The sequence below is a fragment of the Microplitis mediator genome, chromosome 3 (genome assembly GCF_029852145.1).
Source record: "Microplitis mediator isolate UGA2020A chromosome 3, iyMicMedi2.1, whole genome shotgun sequence".
Taxonomy (NCBI): Eukaryota; Metazoa; Arthropoda; class Insecta; order Hymenoptera; family Braconidae; genus Microplitis; species Microplitis mediator.
In genome coordinates this window covers 16,058,952-16,079,539 of record NC_079971.1, presented here as the reverse complement: position 1 = coordinate 16,079,539, position 20,588 = coordinate 16,058,952, and the positions used below count along the sequence as shown (strand labels likewise).

Genomic DNA, 20,588 nt, shown 5'->3' with positions numbered 1-20,588 from the left:
CGTGTTGCAAAATCACAAATTAAATTTGTATGGGATATACTTCCAGGGCATTTAAAGTATAATGAAAAATTAATGGACTATTCATTTTGTATCAAACATAACCCACTATCAGCTTCGAGCTATGATATTCCAGGAATATGGCTTTACCCGTTAAGAAAATATTGTACTACATGCAACAACATGAAAGATAATGTACGAAAATAAATTAATATCTAAACTTTATATGTATGTATGTAGATCTTAACACTACTTATACTAATTAAAATAATAATAATAATAATAATAATAATAATAATAATGTATATTGAAAGGTATGATATAAATAAAAAACAATAATTATAATGAAAGTCAGTTTTATTTCTTTCATCTCCCTCCTACTCCTCAATACAATACATGTTTAAGTTAATTTTCTTACAGTACTACTTAATGGATTATACTCAATTATACGATCGTGCAAAATAAGACAATATGCAGATGTTCGATCCGGAAACTGTTCATCAGATTCAAACTCAAGACGAATATCAACTGGTCCAGATTTAATAGATTCATTTTGCCTCGAACAGTCGATAATATAGAGTGGTGCTTCTTGTAAATATTCAGTTTTTGTCAATAATGGTTTCGATTCTTTATTATAGTATGATGTTTGAAAATTAGTATACATATCATATATTAAAGCATACTGATTACGACTAATGTTTAGATTTAAATTCCCATATGGATAACTTTGAGAATTGAGAAATAGCTTTACATCTCTGATATTACAATGATCGAATTGACTGGCGTTTTTCGTTACATCATTTTTTCTAGCAGTTTGAAATCCTAGGATCACATATCGCGGCTTTTCCAATTGCGTCGAAGTCTTGATTGGCCAAACATGTTTCGTTGTTCGAGGGAGTAGTGGGTATTCATACAATTGCCATGTGCGAAAGCTTATTGATATAGCTGGATCATTAGCAATAAAATTGAGTGCTTGAATTTTTTGCTTGTCTGACATTGTAACGTATGGGACATTCCATTCTACCTTATTGAGAAGAAGTTTCACTATTTCAGCCCTCTCACCAGCGGCAGCAGGTGTATGTATATATGTATTAACATCAGAATTTGATCGTATAAGAATTAATTCATGTTTGGCATTCATGATAATACGATTATAATCTTCGGCAAATCCAAGTATGTAATTTAGTGGTATAGAAATGTTGAAATATCCATCATCATTAGTCAATTTACTATCATTATTGATCAACCATCCAGCATTCTCCATTAAATTGACTTGCCCAGGACTCAAAGATATATAATTTTTCATGAGACTTGTAAGACCCACATTTTTACATCTATCAATTTCAACAGCATTTAATTCATAGCGTATTTCTTCAAACATATGACAAATAGCCATATTGACTAAGTTCATAGTTGCACCTGCGCCGGTGCCATCTTCTTTTACAAATCTTCCGCAAATGTGCAAAGAACTTTTGCTTGGTAGAATGCATAAGTCCTGATGTTGAATACTGATTCTAATTTCATCACTATTGTTAAATGTTGATGAAGCATAAGGTTGATGTGAATGAACCTCATAGTGAGAAATTGATTCATCAAAGATGATTGGTTTCTGAATGTCTAAGATTTCCGCCATGGTAATATAATGCAGCACAAATTAACTTTCCTTATTTTGCCAATCTTCCACGTAATTTTAATCCTAGACTTTTGAGGAATTCCACGTTCTGGGGTGTTAGCACTCTGACAGGAGCACGATGACTGATGGGTTTCAGACATGATGATCCACTTTTATAGCTGCCGCCAATCTTTTTATCAAATACAATCCCCATTATTTCACTGATTTTATATGCAATCTTATTGTAATCGTTTCACTACGAAAATTCACCAAATTCCCATCTTGATCAACAATTCGCAGCTGAAGATTATGTATTGACTGTACTGCGACTGGTAAGTAAATGATGTGAGATGGTACTTCAATGATCTTATAACCTGGTGCAACACTTGGGAAAAATTCATGGACTGTGTGAACTTTATGGTTATTCATATATGCACCATTAGTAATATTGCACTTAACTCGCAGTGCATTGATTTTAAGGATTTTTATTGGTAAATCAGATTTGTGTATAAGGTACGGTGCAAGGCGACGATTTCCAAATCCCAATAATGATGCGATTGAATCTTTCGGTTCGAAATTTACAATTCGATTACATTTAATTTCACTATGTAATTCATTGTTATTTGCTTTGATACTCAACTCTACACCCTCAGGTAATTCCTTTATCAAATACTTTTCAATGTCACGTAGTTCATAACTTCCGGTAGGTATCAATATAATTTTATCTGCTTCCTTTCTATTTGCGCTGGATAAATAGAACTTATTACAACCTTCATCAACATTAGGTATAGAATTGAATGTTAACAATTCCACAAGTCCCAAGACATAAGTTTTTCCCGGTGACAATTCAATCGGTGGGAAATATTGAGCTTCCAATGTGGAGGTAGCTCCAGATAGTGTTAACGTCAACGAATCAGCCATGACTAAACACACATCAATCAATCCACACCCATTTATAGTTCATTATTGAGGAATTTTAAACACAAATGTCCACATATAACAGTATCATAATCTTGATACTTCTGATGATTATATTTAACGCTACCAACATCGAGATATTTCATGAGATCATATGGTGGTTGGAGGTTACCAAAGCTGTCAAAATAGATGACGTCATCACCATTCTTCTTGTATGCAACCCAATGAGTTCCACTACCATTTTTATCATCTAGATTTATGATTGCTGATTCTTTTTTCCATGGACCAGACTTTGGTAAATTATTTCTCATAAAAACACCTCGGAAACATGGAATTTTTAAATCCTTTGCATACTTGATTAAATCGAAATTGGTGAGAGCTCGATGAGGTAGCGTTACACGTTTTTTGGTGGAGGGCTCAAGAATAATCCCATTCCAGTCTTGTATGGTGACAAGTATAACCCTTTACCTAAGGCTATAGCTTCCATTGTTGAATTATGCCGTTTAGCCTCCTCCAATTCACGTCTGGCTTCCCTAGTCGCCATTACAGTTTTAGCGATACCAGCAGCGCCCCCAGCTAATGCACCAGTAGCGCTTAAGCCAGCAAAAATTGGTAATAAAAATGGTAACAATCCACCCGCTTTTATTTGTGGCATTGGAAATACACGTGATGATCGTATGTTTTTTTTCCCACCAACCATTTTTACAGCTTCACGAGCACCTCGCAATGCAGACTTATATGGTGAAATGTACTCATTCCCCTGTAAAAGTACACTTTTATTCATAGTTTTTTTAGCTGATTTTATAATTTGCCTGATGGGAACAAGTTTTTTTTTTTTTTTCTTTACTGTCTTCTTTTTCTTTTTACCATTTCTTTTAAACTTCCCCCTCTTTATTTTCAACTCTTTTTTAAGTAATATTCCACCAACTTTTGGTCTTATTTCACCATTTTTTCGTGGTACTCGTATCCTACGAGATTTAGATACTAGAGGCACATCTAACATATGGCGAGGTACTCGAATATTCTTTTTCATGCCCATACCCAAACTTCTCTTGACTCGCATGGTTTTATTGACCCCCCAAGCCACGGCTTTTTCACCAAGGCTAGCATCTTTTGCATGAAGACGTTGCAAAGCTTTTTCAGCCAGATCTTTATCAGCCGCATGACGTGCCGCCATATTGTCTGGATTTTTAGAATAAGCAATGTCATGCGCTTTGCATGCTCTGTCCAGAGGATTTATACCTGGATCACCTCGAGCTAATCTTTTCGTTAATTTTGTACCAGGTCTACAGTACTGATATCCCGGCACATGTAATTCTATTGGTAATTTATTTATTACACTGTTGACAAAACCTTTGCCACGCTTAGTTTTGACTTTACTGGTACGTCCGCTCTTAGCCATTGTAGCTTTATGACTGATCTCAATCGTATAAATACTCGGTACTAATAGGTATATCGTTGAGTTAGAATTGAGTCATCGGCGGATTAACGCAGTATTTAGTGTTATCTAAAATAATTCAAAATGAAGTTTGAAAAACAGACAGCTAAATTACCTGTGATCAATTTTGATCAAATAATTCAAGGTGATGAGAAAAAAATTCAAAAACGTCATGGTGCACTGCTACCAAATACTGTTCGAGCAGTCCTTTGTGGACCATCAAATTGTGGGAAAACAAATGCACTCCTTGCACTAATTACTCATCCTAACGGTTTGAGATTTGAGAACATTTATGTATACTCTAAATCACTGAGTCAACCTAAATATAAATTCTTAGAGTCAGCACTACAGCCTATAGAAGGAGTTGGATACTTCCCATTTAATGATCATGAATCAGTTGTTAATCCAGATGATGCGCAACCAAATTCTCTTACGATATTCGATGACGTAGCTTGTGAGAAGCAAGATCATGTCAGAGCATATTTTTGTATGGGGCGACACAAAAATGTTGATAGCTTTTATCTCTGTCAAACCTATACACGTATACCAAAACATCTGATACGTGACAATGCCAATTTTCTTGTACTTTTTCGTCAAGATGAAATGAATTTGAAGCACATATATGATGATCATGTGAATACAGATATGCCATACAGTGAATTCAAAGATTTATGTTCAGCATGCTGGAATGATAAGAAAAGTGATAACAAACACGAATTTGTTGTTATTGATAAGGATAGTGAATTGAATAATGGACGTTATAGAAAAGGTTTTGACTGTTTTATAAGTATAAATTAATCATCACTATACAAATTGACACAGTTATAAAGGACATTCAAGAGTGCAAACATGGCGTGTAGAAATATTTCTCAGCAGAAAGATATGCTGCTACAAATATCTAAAGTTAGTGATGCAATAAGACAGAAACATAAAATATTAAAAGTTGATAAAGACACTTCGGAACAAACTGCAAATGAAATGTTTAAACCTATAGTGACACCGTTAAGGACGTTAGTTGAGAATTCAAAGGCATTGAAACAAGAAATTTAAAAAGAGGATGAATCAGTGCAAAATTTTTTTCTGAAGAAACGTGAACATAGTGACTATCAAACTATTAATGATAATAGTGACATACATCATGGTCAGAATACTTATGATGATTTAAATGTGAACAGTACTAGTAGCATCAACTTGGATGAAACCATTATATCGAACCCTCCAACCTCTACAAGCACACCACTGAAATATGATAACTCTATATCTAAATATATTGAGATGTTGAATAAAAAAAATCCTAAAGGCCTAGATACAAGATTTGGTATTCGTAAAAAAAATAACCAATTATTTTTTGGTAATTCACCTGTCCAATTTGGTGATAATACTATTTTAGTGAATCATCAAAATCATATCTTATCTCCAGGGCTTATAGAATTGTTGTTTAAAAGTGATCCAAATGAAAAATCTATTACTAAAAATGACTTAGATGTGTACCATAAACTGATCATATCCACAAATACACACAAGAAAAATTATGAATCTGAAAGAAGTCTTTATGTTGATAAGAGTTCTAAATATATTAAATATATTGCTGACTTTGTTGGATCACCAATAAAAAGAGGTAAAGGGCTGCCTAACTTTATGACTGTTTCAAAGAAACGAAAATATGTGGATTATATTTATTGGGATGATCCTAATGAACTTGTAGATCGCCTTCGTCTGTTGATAGCATCTCAAACAGCTGGCAACTCTAGTCATTCGAATGAGATAATTTCAATTATTGAAGAGCTGCGTGAAGCTGAAATTATTTATTAAGAGGGGCATTAACAATAATTTATCATTTATAAAGTAACATTCGAGAAGAGCGGATCATCAAAATGGGTATCGATATATTTGGACGTGTATCTTCACAATCGAATCAGGCGCAATTTAAAGGCTGTAGTAGTGGTGTTGGACCGCCTGGAAAAGGTTTCAAGTTAACAGATGATGGACAGTTCGACTTGGATGGAAAAAGGTTATGTAATGTTGCAGAACCTAAGAATGGAAGTAATGCAATCACATATAATACCATGAAAATTGCAATAAAACAAGAATTAGACAGTGTAAAAGCAATCAGTGACTACAATAAACATCGTATGACTGATCTTGAAGATAAAGTAACGGTTGAAATAGTTAAGCTAGAGAATCAAATGATAAGTAGAGATCAAGACCTCATTAACAAATTGACAACCAAAGTGAGTGCATTAGAAGAGAGTCATAGTGAACTGGTTCTATATAGCCAAACGCAAGAAAATCGTATATCAACGCTTACGAGATCTGTAATACGTAATGGTGGAATATTAGCTGATTTTGAACGTAGAATATCTAAACTTGAAAAACATGGAAAATAAGAAGAAAGTCATAGCTCAAGAGCTTCACAAACCAGCACGAAAAAATTATACTCGTCGTCATGTTGACATTCGAGGACTCGATGAAACTTGGCAAGCTGATTTGGTTGAGATGATACCATACTCTTCAGCTAATAGTGGATATAAATATCTACTCACAATTATAGATAATTTTTCAAAGTACGCTTGGGCAGTTCCAATCAAAAGTAAAAGTGGCAGTGACGTTAAAAACGCTATGAATTCTGTGTTACAGCAAGGGCGGAAACCTAAAAATCTTCACGTTGATCAAGGCAAAGAATTTTATAATGAAGAATTCAAAGATCTCATGAAACATTATAGGATTCATATGTACTCAACATTTAGTAATTTGAAGGCATCCATATGTGAACGTTTCAATCGAACCCTTAAAAATAAAATGTGGCGCGAGTTTACAGAACGTGGAAATTACAAATGGATCGATATACTTGAGGACTTGATCGATAATTATAACCACACGAAACATCGGACCATCAAAAAGAAACCTGCAGATGTAACTGTTGGTAATGAAGAACACATACTTCAGACAATTTACAAACCTCTTCAAAGTAAACAGGCGCGAAAACAAAATAAATTTAAAGTTGGAGATAAAGTTCGAATAAGCAAGTATAAACATGTGTTTGAAAAGGGTTACACACCAAACTGGACGACTGAAATTTTCACAATTAAGACAATACAAAAAACAAATCCAATAACATACAAGCTGATTGATTATCAGGATCAACCGATCGAAGGAGGATTTTATGCTGAAGAACTCAGTAAAGTCAAGTATTCAGATGTTTATCTAGTTGAGAAAATTTTAAAAAAACGTGGAAATAAAATGTACGTTAAATGGCTAGGCTTTGATAATTCACATAATAGTTGGATTAATGAGTCTGATTCATAAAATTATCATGTATTTTCTATAGTATTAATAAATAAAAATAATAATAATAAACAATTCTGAGTATTTATTTTAATATCAACCATATTTATTCAAATTTATTTTTACAAACTTAGAATTAAATACATTTTATCTATATTATTATCTAGTTTTTATCTTTTTATTTGATAATTTATAACCCCAAGGTAAAGTATCAGTTGAGGTGTCACTTAATTTCCTTTTATTATCATTCCAACTTAATGCTAATTTACTCTGTTTAATTGTTTTCACATCATGATGACTACTTCTAATCAAATATTGATGTTTTGTTATATGTACATGGTTCACTAGACAATTCTGAAAATCATCAAACGTGATCTTTCGCAAAGTGGATCCTTTGACACCCTTAGCTCTCTTTTTAGCTATATTATTCTTATGAATTTTGAATGCATAAAGTTTTGCACGTAACCCAACGAACTTGGCCATTATTTGACCATTGCACTCATCTTTCATAAGTCCAATTACTTTTTTATTTTTCAATGGAATGTTGTAAACATTATTTGGTGGGTAGTCAGAGGTATCAAACTTTTCGATGTCGCGTTTGATGGTGTCATAGATATTAGGTACATTAAATTGATAAATTAAACTATCAGTATCAGTGTATAATAATTTTGATTCATTAACATTAAAATTTTTCTTAATATAGTTATAGTGAAAATCATAAATAAAAGTTTTTGATAAGTCTATGATGCTAAAACCAATGTAAATTGGTTTATTAAAGTATAGATTTACTCTCCTTAATTCTATTATGACTAGGTTTTCATCGTAAATTATAAAACTATGGAAATTAGGTTTTGATATCAGAGCTTTTGCCCCATATCTACCCTCCCACTTGTTCACCATTCTCACATCTGAATATTTTCGAACATTTTCCATAGTTTTACCAAATACAGCATTATTCATAAGCTTGTAAAAGTTCTTTTCAAATTCATTTTGTGCGTTTTTGCGACATTCAGTATTTTTATCAATATATTGCTTTAACCAAGCTGATTGCTTGAATTTCAAAACTCGATGAACTTTTACAAGCTTCATTCCTAAATTAAGACACTGCTGTAAATTTATATAATGAATAACATATTTCTCCTTAGAATAAAGTGTTGTAGCTAATTTAGAATATTTACTGCCTGGTGGTATAAAATGTTCAGGGCAAAGGGGTAAATCTCTATGCTCATCATGTAATTCTATAGGATATTCTAAATCTACTTCTAAAATATATCCAATTGACTTGTTATCATTAAAAAATTTATCAACATTTTGTACATCAATATCCTCATGTATCCACTCAAAAGAACCTTGAGGCAAAGGCATGCTCATAGCTGCTCCATATAAATTATTTACATCATAATACATGAGATAAGATTCATCTTTGCTTTGATCAAAATCTTCGCCCATGAATCGATTATTAGCTTTTGCGTATCGATTTGTACATTGGGAAACACCGCCTCTAATGCCTTTTTCAAAAAATAATATCATCTCAGGATCATCTAATAAATCTAATTTTACATCTGTGAGTTTAAGCATAGCATCAAAAGCAAGCCCTGGTGCAGTGTAATAATGCAATGGATCTAATTCATATGTTTTGTAACAACTGCTGCGGAAATTCTCAAATATATCAGCCAGTAATAATACGTCAGTTTTTAAATATAAATCTGAATATTCACCGAGGGTATTTATATTAAATTTATTCCAAACTTGTTTGGCATGATTGTAATCTTCGTCTGAAATATCACAATCATTAAGTTTGGAATAAAATAATTTTTTTTCAGGTAATTTAGTATCGTCAAGCTTATCAATTGAATCAATGTATTCATAGGGAAATACACCTTTACGTATAGCTAATTGAAATTGCTGTGAGTCAGAGTAATATTTTTTTGTAATTTTCTTATCACCATCGTCAAGATATGAAGCTAATTTTTCAATACTTGATGCCATAAAACGAAAAGAGTCTATAAATCTCAACTTTACGAATGTATTTTTTATTGACTTGGTGAATGCAATATATTTTTCTTTATTAATTGGTAAAATATTGATTTGACCTTCGAAAACTGTAGATAATGATCTAATAATGAAATGTGAATCATAACCAGATAGATTATGAAAAACAACAGGAATAGTATGACTCCGTTTATAATTTAAATTACATGCATTATGTGCAGGACCTCGATACTTTCCAGTAAAATGGCAATGATCGCGACATCTTATTTCATTGGCTAATTTAAATGGTTTTCCACAGATGTGACAAAGTTTTGAATTATTATGATAATGTTGCTCATCAATTGTGAGCGGTAACATTTTAACATTATTTTTTAAAACTTTGTTAACATTTCTACCTAAGATTTCTAATTTTCTTAAAAACCATATAATACAATCAGGTGAACGATTGATTTCGAACTTAGATAAAGAATTGTCATAATTACACTGCAGGTAATAAGCTACACTGTGAGGGACATGCTTTTGTGTATCATCTGCACCGATCTCGAGAGTACATTCAAGGTCAGCATAGACTACAAACGGTACTGGATCCTTATATTTTAAATTTTTAAAACTTAGTACCTTATCTTCATCTTTCTCCGGCAATCTCATTCTTACTTTATTATATTTCAAACAATCTGGCTTGTGTTTCTCAAGTGAATGTTCATATCTAAAATGATTTAAACATCGATCGCAAAACCATAATCTTGATTTAGACTTTGAAATTTGAGATTTGACTAGTCGAGAGAGATTTTTAATCAAAGCGAAATGATGTATAGGTTGATAACTATCAGGATTTTCATCATCATCATGCAAAGTAATATCTGTCTCAACCATTAATAAGTGAATAGTTTCTTTATCAGAATTATTTGAACTTAAATATAAAGGAACTATAATATTATCTAAATTATCTTCATTATTTTTAACAGTTTCCGATTCTATACCGTAAACGTTGATTCTTAAATTATTCAGTTTTTCAAATTTAGGGATATCTTTGAGAGATATCGGAAATCTAATACCTTGATGGTTGAAAACTGCATCCACATGTTGATATGATGACACTCTTTCAGGATGGTTATTTCTTGCTGGAAACAATGCAGCTTTGATGCACCACAGAAAACAGTAGACATCATTATTCTTGATGTTTAGAACAGCACTCTTCTGTTTAATATCTTGGGGTAGATTCATATATGTTGAAAAACCAACTTGCAGTGGAGCGAATCGTGATATATTTACAATCAAGTTTATAATTTCACTCAAACTCCACCCCGAATCTTTCTGATTGAATTCTTCAACTTTTTTCAATAGCGGCTCATATACACTATCATTGAACCAATCAGCAAGTGAAGTAGATATTAAAATTTCATCACTTTTAGTTTTGAAGGATTTATTGTCTTTTATAGTAACGTCACTTTTAACATTTTCAAAACCACATAAAAGAGTGACGCTTACTTTGAGGTTTCCCTCATGTTCTCGAATATTATTAATTTTTTCAATTATTAAAACTTTCGCATCATTTAAAAATGCTCTCAAGTCAATATGCCCCAGATTAACAACACAACCAGTCTTAATTCTATTTTGGAAGGCATTTTCCAAGTCTCGCCATTGAACAATATTATTAGCATTGAGAGCACCGCCAGTCACTGGTTTAGATAATTGTAAAAGTTTATCACTATACCAGCACAGAAGTGAGATGTTAGTTTGTAAGTTTTTCCTCTCATGAACACTGCTTTTACGTTCTAATAATAATTTATTGAACTGTTCACAAGTGTCATTACAAATTCTTATCCACGTGAGACATTTCTCTTCACTCACAGCATCAAGCTTAGATAATAGCTCATAAGCTTGAGCCACTGTTTTAAGAATATTATTATATTCAACGATAGACATTATGATTTTGTTACAATTTTCACAGTTAAAATCGTGTTTAACTTAAAAAGTCAACTGATGATGTTTACTGAAAACTCCTTCTTTATATAGATAATGATAAAACTTCTGACCAATGGGCAATCTTGAAGTTATCATTATTTATATCAATTCTAGGAATAACAATTTCTCTTTTAAATGTTTAACAATATGACGCATTCTTAAAAAATTTTAATGTATAAATTTTAAGATAAGGGTACTTAAAAGGATGCATTTTATTTCCTTCATCATTGATATTTTTTAGTTGTATATTTATCATTATTATTATTATTTTTATTTCATGATTCATTACAAAAAAAATGAAAATTTGGATGTGCATATATGTGTAGCAGTAAATCACCTCAACATAATTATGAAAATAATTATTTTTAACAATTTTCTTTAATATTATTTGATAAAAAAATATTTTTATTTTTTTATTGCCTCTCTTAACTGATTCAATGGAGATTAAAATAATCTAATGCACTATCATAATTATGTAAAATCATAAAAATACTTATTTTTAACAATTTTTTAAATGTTATTTGATAAAAAATATTTTTTCTATTGCCTCTTAACTGATTCATAATTATGTTAGTTTATATTTTCTCTATAGTGTTGTGATAAGAATCTTAGTGAAAAAAATATTTTTCAACATTGCATTAAAAAACAAAAAACGTTTGCTACGTAAGGTATACTAATAATTGAAGATAAGAAATCGTTCAAATATAATTTATACCTCTTATGGGTTATTTGTATTGGAAAGGAAAGTGAGAAATTTTATGGCCTCTATACAAATAAGGTCCTTCCATAAGCTCGTGCGTATATCGACAATTTATATTTTAGTTATAACTAAATGACTCACTTAAAGAACTACTCTATTTTATGATAGGATTAAAAACTTAAAACTGATTGTATTGATAACAATGCTGAAAGAATAAACGAATTATCACTAATTATCTTCCATATAAATAACCATTAAATAATATATTCAACATATGATTTTATTAAACCATAAATGATTGTCGTATATGAGAAAAATATATAAATTAGATTAAAAGCCAATGAAAATTAGCAAATTTCTTATGTATAAAACTTTTAGTATGTAAATAATTAGTTTTGAAAATTTTTTTTGCGATCTCTTGATATAGTTTATTTAGAAACTTACTAATTTGTATTTCTTTATATGGAAAAGCTTTAATTATAATTTATTAAAATTAAAAAAATTAGATTATATTTTATATGGAAAATATTTAAATCAGATTAAGCCAATGAAATTATCAAATTTCTCATGCATAAAACTTTTAGTATAGAAGTAATCAGTTTTCAGAATTTTTCAAGATCTCTTGATATAGTTTATTTAGAAGCTTACTCATTTGTATTTCATTATATGGAAAAGCTTCAATTATAATTTTATTAAAATTTAAATAAGAAAAATCATTAAGACATATATAAATTTATTTAATAATTGTTTTCATAACATATAAATTTTATAGAAAAAATTTTTATGGGTGGAGCTCAAAATTGATTTTTGATGGTAGTGGAAATAGTCATGAGATTTTTGTTAACTTTTACTGAAACGTTTTGACTATTGGTCATTTCAAGATAATTATGGGTAGGACATTTTTTTTCAATATTTAAGTAGGGGTTTCTAGTATATAAGTAGGTGCATTTTTATAATATAACATATATTCTACTCAAAACTTCAAAGTGTAGTGCAACTTTGAATTTTTACAGTTAAAAATTTTTTTTTCATTGAATTCATAATAAGTGTACGTCATCAAGTCAAACTTTTAATCAAAAAAATTTTTTACACTTTTAAAATTTTTTTAAATTCAACACAAGTGTAGTGTAGTGTGTGTTTTGTGTGTGTGTGTAATTCGGTAAAACGTTCAATTTTTTAAAAGTTTTTTAAATTTCATTTGAATTTTTAAAAGTTTAGTGTGTGTTTGTGTTTGTGTTATTAAGTAAAAAACAATCTTCAAATTTTTAAATCTTTTTGGTTTTATATCAATTCTTCTTCAAGAATAAAAATGTAAGTACATAAATCTGAGTTATTTTTTTATAACATTCTTATTATTTTCTTGTTTCCATTTTTTTTCATTTTGATTTAAATTTTTTGTAGAATATGGGTAATATGATCACCTCATGCTACATCCCTGATGAGTGGATCAGCAGCCACTCACACTTCCTTATTTTTGAGGAAGTAGATCGCGAGGTCGGGATGTGCTTGCTGAATGATGATACGGCTATAAAATGCGAATGGTTATGGGACCATATCTTCACCATTGACGGTGAAATGCCAACCCGGTTAACTTGGACTGATGATCATTGGTGGTTCAAGTTAACCCATGATTCAGCAGATGAACCATCAGCTGAGAATTATACACTGGTTGAGGAGCGCGCTGTTGATTTTTTTAAAAATCAAGCGATGTTGGGTTCACCAACAGTCGCACCACCTCCATCGCTGGTCAACACACTGATGGAGTCAACCGGATGGTTCAATGTTGATGATGATCAATCAATGGATACAGCAATCGATGATGTGCTGAATGATCAGCTCGACATCGACGAACTGCTGGGAGTAGCCGAGCAGCAGCAGCAGCAGCAGCAGCAGCAGGATCGAGAGCAGCAGTGCAGACGACGGCCAGCAGCTCCATTGATTCATGGGGGTAAGCCCCTTTGGTATACCCGTAAACCACCATCACCAGAGATCAGCGACTCTGACTCAACATCAACTTATGATGGTATTATTATTATTATTATTATTATTATTATTATTATTATTATTACCATTATAATTATTATCATTATTATTTGAATAAAATTTTTAATCTTATTTGTTTGTATTTTTTTTTTCAGTTGAAGTTGAATTGATGCGTGGATTGGACCACATACGTGAGCAGCAGTCGATGGAGATTGAGAGACTCCAACAAGTTCAGCAGCAGCAGCAGCTTCAGATGGAGCAGTGGCAGCTTCAGATGGGGCAGCAGCAGCTTCAGATACAGCAGCAGCAATCGGACCTGCAGCGGCATCAGGAACGTGAACAGTGGCTCGAAGGGGAAGTAAAACGTTTACGAGCGCTGCAGGACCTCGATGCTTCAGTATTCGTAGAGCAAAGCCAGGAAATCGATTACTGGCAGCTCCAATACCACCAACTGCAACGAAATTGTCAGGTGCTGCTGAACCAGTTAAATATGGAAGCTGCTGACTTCAATGGACTAAACATGGACGGTGAATTTTAACTTGATTATTGTTATTATCATTATTGTAAATATATATATATATATATATATTGTTCAGTCAAGACCCAATTCGCTACCACCTGAGAACGCCGAGCCTCACCAATAGGTCGGCAGCACTTTCGCTAATTCAAACTTACGCGCGAGATCTCAACCAATAGGAAAATTCCATCATTTGAATTATTAGTTCCAACTTTGAATAAAAGAGTTGCGACATGAAACGCACTCATTGGCTTAAGATCTCAACGGGCTACGTGGATTTTTCCTATTGGCTGAAATCTCGTTAGCGTCGTTGTCTAATTTTCTCATTGGTCGACCGCTCTGACGTCACAAAGAAACCGTTGTGGGCTTTCTTTTACGACATTTTCATAATTTAATTCTCAACGTGCTTTTGAATAGTTCACCTCGTGTACTAAAATCGCTTCGCTATTATAAAAGTTTTCTTGTGCTTTTAAAGTAATTCTTGTGCTGAATTATATTCAATACTTAGTCAGTATATCAAGGCTGCTATTTATTGGATATAAATAAATTGTCATCCGCTTATAATAAATTACTCAAAGTAATTTCCGTGTGTTTAACCACAAAGTACCACGTGTTTCTCTTATACTCGTGTATTAAGTCGCATTCGCTAGCTAGTATTAAGTCGCATTCGCTATACAGTATTCTTACAATTAAAGTGTAAATAAGTGTAAATAAATCTATAATTTATATTTTACAAATCTTGAGTAATTTTTGATTGTTAAAATCACCAACACCTGCACCAGATCCAATTAGTACATCCTCTACTTTACATTTTGGTCCTTCGAGCCGGATCTGGTGTGGATTTTTACAATCAAAAATTATTAAAATTAAAACATCAAAAAAAATTGTGAGAAAATAGTGAGTGACCAGTTTTTGTGCAGTGAAATCGCTAAGTGCCGTGGGCATTGCTGAGCACTGCTAGAGTGCTGCCCGTGGTGATCATAATTACACACCGGTGTAATAAAGACAATTAGATTTACGATCGAAAACTTAGCGTCGGTTTTCACTTACCGCGTCCATTTTGTGTGCTACGTTGAAACAAGATGGCCGCCGAAGCCCAAGTCGCTTTACAAATGCAACGCATCGACGCGATGCGCAATATGTCTACCCGCTTGACCGACGCCATTTTCGCTACCCAAGGTGCACCCGCTATTGATGCTGAACTTACTATTCTAGAAAGTTCACGGACTCTTGTCAAAAAAGGATGCCTCCACGACCGCTTGGAAATGGTTTATTATTCGCTGCACTAACCTCATCGATTCATTAGGACGCTACATCGATGAATTCGCTTATTGAGGCACCGCTTCTCGCCAAGGTACCGAATAGTTCCGATTTCGATACCTTTGACAGAATTTGCTAACTCTTTCTGCTTTCAGTTAACACAATCGCTATCAATTGATCTCTTACTCGCTACCGCGCTTGTCAAGTTGAATTTGCTAACAGGAAGTACATGTACTGCCCGTGTACTTATTGATCAAGGATCGGAGTTATCCTTTGTGACGCATTCGCTAATTAAGAAGTTGGATATACCGCTAAACAAGGCAGCTATACCATTACGAGGGATTGGTAATGTGTCAGCTGGAAATTCACTTGGATCATGCCAGGTGTCGCTGCATTCGCTACATAGTTCCGCTTCTATTACTATCCAAGCTCATGTGCTTGCTCTATTGACGGTGAACTTGCCGTCATTCACGCTAACCAACAAGAAATGGCCGCATATAAAAGGTCTGCAACTCGCTGATCCAGACTTCTTAACATCTCGACCTATTGACATCATTCTGGGTGCAGCACCAGCTGCACACATAATCAACGCTAAAATAAGGAAGGGTAATGACAATGACCCAATCGCTCAGTCAACGACGCTTGGCTGGATCATCTATGGATCTGTGGACACCGCTACATCAAAATTAACAGCTTATGGTCATCATGTTACTGTTGATGATCAACTACAAGACTTGCTGAGCAAGTTTTGGTATCAAGAAGAACCACAGACAGAATTCGCTATACACTACAATGAAGATGAAGAAAAGTGTGAACAACACTTTGTCAATACACACTACAGACAGACTGATGGTCGATATGTCGTTCGCTTGCCGCTTAAATCTTCTCCAAGTCAACTGGGTGACTCGCTACGAGCTGCGCAATACGCTTTACTTCGTCTTCGCAAACGTCTGGACAAAGATCCAATCTACAAGAAGCTATACTACGACTTCCTGAAAGAATATGAAGACTTGGGACACATGAGACGCGTAAAATTAAAGGATTTACCACCAAATAGCTACATGTTACCTCATCATGGGGTACTCAAAGAACAGAGCACTACCACCAAGCTCAGGGTGGTATTCAATGGGTCATGGAAAACGACATCAGGCGTATCCATCAACGAGATACTCCATGTGGGCCCCAAGATTCAAGTTGACATCAGTGATGTACTGATTCGAATTCGCTGTCACCGCTATCTATTCGCTACTGACGTAACTAAGATGTTTCGTCAGATCGCAGTTGACAAGGAAGATCATCATCTACAGTGCATACTCTGGTTTGACGAAGAGGACCTACCAACAGTATTTGCACTCGCTACGGTTACGTATGGAACAACATCAGCTCCATATCTCGCTGGAAGAGCACTTTTACAACTCGCTGAAGATGAAGGAAATAAATTTCCAAAAGCTGTTGAACCGCTGACAAACACCCGCTACGTTGATGACATCTATGGAGGCGCAGATGAACTCGCTGAGGCAATTCAAGTTGCTCTCGACACAAAAAATATGTGTGCCGCAGGATGCTTCCCGCTTGCAAAATGGGCAAGTAATTCAACAGAATTACTGTCTGAAGTCGCTCCAGTTGAAACCCAAGAAGATACACCACGAGAACTTGGGGATACTACAGTAAAAGTGCTCGGGTTAACCTGGAATTCTACTCAAGATAAATTCCAGTTTGGCTATTCGCTACCAGAAGCATCTCCAACTACTAAACGCACAATTTTATCTGAAATTGCTCGCTTGTTCGACCCGCTTGGGTTTTTGGCACCTATCATCGTAAGAGCCAAGATGTTCATGCAGAAGCTATGGCTGCAGAACTTCGATTGGGATGCTACGCTATCACCGTTGCTTCTTCAAGAATGGAATTTGTTTCGAGATGAACTACATCAGATCTCGAAGATTCAGATACCTCGCTGGAATCATGTAAGAACTGGTGTATCGATTGAATTACATGGATTCTCTGACGCTTCGCAACTCGCTATGGCTGCTGTCGTCTACTTAAAGGTTACTGACGCTACTGGAAGCTCCAATATTTCGCTAGTGTGTGCCAAAACACAAGTTGCACCACTGAAACCAATATCTATACCAAGAATGGAGCTCAATGCCGCTGTATTACTCGCTCAACTGGTACTCTACGTAAAGACAGTCTTGAAACTTGAAAATGTACCAATCTTCATGTGGACAGACTCCGCTGTATCCTTAACGTGGATACGAAACAACCCCGCTAGATGGAAGGTCTACATTCGCAACAGAGTTACCAAGATTCAGGAATCGCTACCAAGTGTCAACTGGGATTTTGTTCCTGGGAAACTTAACCCAGCTGACTGCGCTTCAAGAGGTTTAACAGCAGCTAAATTGGAACAGCATTCGCTATGGTGGACGGGACCTAAGTGGCTCAGTCAATCAAAAGAAAACTGGCCATCTTTTGACATCCCTACTCAGACGGTATCACATCTTGAAGAACGTCCAGGTCTGGTTTTTACCATCTACAAGGCAGATTCACACCCGCTACATACGCTATTGGATAAATTCTCTAAGTTGTCACCACTACTTCGCACGCTTGGAATCTGCCTTCGTGCCATCGCTAAATTTAAAAAAGTGCCACAGTCCACACTGGCCACACCACTCTCTACAGTTGACCTGGAACTCGCTAAGACTTTGCTGATCAAGTATACTCAAAGTCAGTACTATTCGCAAGAGCTGAAACTACTGAAAGATGGTGATTCTCTACATCGAAATCATCGTCTCGCTAAATTGATTCCCTACGTCGACTACAATGGAGTACTCAGAGTCGGCGGTCGCTTGAAGAATTCGCTACTGGATGATGATCAAAAAAATCCAGCTATTTTACCACGATCATCACGTCTAAGTACGCTACTGATAGAGCATTCGCATCAAAAGACATTCCATGGGGGAACTCAATTGACACTCGCTGATCTAAGGAGATCTGTCTGGATAGAAGGTGGCCGTGTTCCAGTCAGGTCTCATATTCTTCGCTGCGTCGTGTGCACGAGACATAGAGGTGTTCGTGCACAACAACTTATGGGACAATTGCCATCCGCTCGTGTAAGACCATCTAAAGCATTCTTGCACACTGGAATAGACTACGCTGGGCCAGTAACACTGAAGACATTTCAAGGTCGAGGTGCGAAAACCTATAAGGGTTGGATCGCTGTTTTTGTATGTCTCGCTACGTCCGCTATACATATCGAAATTGTCACCGACTATTCTACTGACGCTTTCGTCGCAGCATTCAGAAGATTTACTAGTAGGAGAGGCGCCTGCAGTACCCTATACTCGGACTGTGGTACAAATTTTGTAGGAGCAGACGCCACGCTAAAGAGAGAATTCGCAGTAGGATCAAAACAGCTACGGGAACTTCAGTATCTACTCGCTACAGATGACACAGACTGGAAGTTCAACCCGCCAAGTGCTCCCCACTTTGGTGGCAAGTGGGAAGCAGCCGTCAAGTCAATCAAGTTCCATCTTATTCGAACTATTGGTGAATCGCTATTGACTTACGACCAACTCGCTACAGTTTTAACACAGATTGAGGCTGTGTTAAATTCAAGACCGATCGCTCCGCTATCCGAAGATCCTGCAGACTTAACCGCTTTGACTCCTGGACACTTTCTCATCGGTGAACCTCTAATCGCTGTGCCAGGACCTTCGCTGCTGGAAAACAATACCGCTACGTTGTCACGCTGGCAACAATTACAACAAATGTTCCAGACATTCTGGACTAGATGGTCGTCCGAGTATTTACAACGACATCAATCAATATCGAAGTGGCATCATCCATCAAATATTATCAAAGTGGGCTCATTAGTCCTGCTGACTGATGAGAGGTTCCCACCATCAAAATGGCCACTCGCTAGAGTACTCGCTCTACATCCAGGACGAGATGGGTTGACTCGAGTCGTCACCCTGAAGACCGCTACCTCTGAACTTGTTAGACCAATCGCTAAACTGTGCGTGCTGCCAGTTCACTCTCCAGAGGACAATCCTGTCGACACCGTCGCCAGCGCTGGGGAGAATGTTCAGTCAAGACCCAATTCGCTACCACCTGAGAACGCCGAGCCTCACCAATAGGTCGGCAGCACTTTCGCTAATTCAAACTTACGCGCGAGATCTCAACCAATAGGAAAATTCCATCATTTGAATTATTAGTTCCAACTTTGAATAAAAGAGTTGCGACATGAAACGCACTCATTGGCTTAAGATCTCAACGGGCTACGTGGATTTTTCCTATTGGCTGAAATCTCGTTAGCGTCGTTGTCTAATTTCTCATTGGTCGACCGCTCTGACGTCACAAAGAAACCGTTGTGGGCTTTCTTTTACGACATTTTCATAATTTAATTCTCAACGTGCTTTTGAATAGTTCACCTCGTGTACTAAAATCGCTTCGCTATTATAAAAGTTTTCTTGTGCTTTTAAAGTAATTCTTGTGCTGAATTATATTCAATACTTAGTCAGTATATCAAGGCTGCTATTTATTGGATATAAATAAATTGTCATCCGCTTATAATAAATTACTCAAAGTAATTTCCGTGTGTTTAACCACAAAGTACCACGTGTTTCTCTTATACTCGTGTATTAAGTCGCATTCGCTAGCTAGTATTAAGTCGCATTCGCTATACAGTATTCTTACAATTAAAGTGTAAATAAGTGTAAATAAATCTATAATTTATATTTTACAAATCTTGAGTAATTTTTGATTGTTAAAATCACCAACACCTGCACCAGATCCAATTAGTACATCCTCTACTTTACATATATATATATATATATATATATATATATATATATTCAGCTTTCAATGTTTTACGTTGTTGTTGTAAAACTTAATTTTTAGATATTCATTATAAAATTATTTTTAT

The 20,588-nt window shown here is 34.8% G+C and overlaps 3 protein-coding genes across 3 annotated transcripts; 2 read left to right on the top strand and 1 right to left on the bottom strand.

Annotated features, from left to right (window-relative positions):
• Positions 1–397: 397 nt before the first annotated feature.
• On the bottom strand, positions 398–1,630 carry LOC130665938 (uncharacterized). Its single transcript, XM_057466567.1, has one exon. The coding sequence runs from the start codon at positions 1,628–1,630 to the stop codon at positions 398–400; it is 1,233 nt and encodes a 410-aa protein (XP_057322550.1).
• Positions 1,631–13,272: 11,642 nt separating this feature from the next.
• Positions 13,273–14,428, top strand: LOC130665937 (uncharacterized). The gene is made up of 2 exons (XM_057466566.1): positions 13,273–13,930; positions 14,046–14,428. Exons 1-2 carry the CDS (start codon positions 13,312–13,314, stop codon positions 14,426–14,428), a joined length of 1,002 nt encoding a protein of 333 aa, XP_057322549.1. The 5' UTR covers positions 13,273–13,311.
• Positions 14,429–15,489: 1,061 nt separating this feature from the next.
• On the top strand, positions 15,490–19,800 carry LOC130665936 (uncharacterized). Its single transcript, XM_057466565.1, has 2 exons — positions 15,490–15,675; positions 15,823–19,800. The coding sequence occupies exons 1-2, from the start codon at positions 15,490–15,492 to the stop codon at positions 19,798–19,800; spliced, it is 4,164 nt and encodes a 1,387-aa protein (XP_057322548.1).
• The last annotated feature ends 788 nt before the right edge of the window (positions 19,801–20,588 follow it).

Coding starts and splice junctions, on each gene's coding strand:
- LOC130665938 (XM_057466567.1), bottom strand. CDS start 1,630: ATGGCGGAAATCTTAGACATTCAGAAACCAATCATCTTTGATGAATCA.
- LOC130665937 (XM_057466566.1), top strand. CDS start 13,312: ATGGGTAATATGATCACCTCATGCTACATCCCTGATGAGTGGATCAGC. Junction 13,931..14,045: donor CTCAACATCAACTTATGATG/GTATTATTATTA, acceptor TTTTTTTTTCAG/TTGAAGTTGAATTGATGCGT.
- LOC130665936 (XM_057466565.1), top strand. CDS start 15,490: ATGGCCGCCGAAGCCCAAGTCGCTTTACAAATGCAACGCATCGACGCG. Junction 15,676..15,822: donor TCCACGACCGCTTGGAAATG/GTTTATTATTCG, acceptor TTCTGCTTTCAG/TTAACACAATCGCTATCAAT.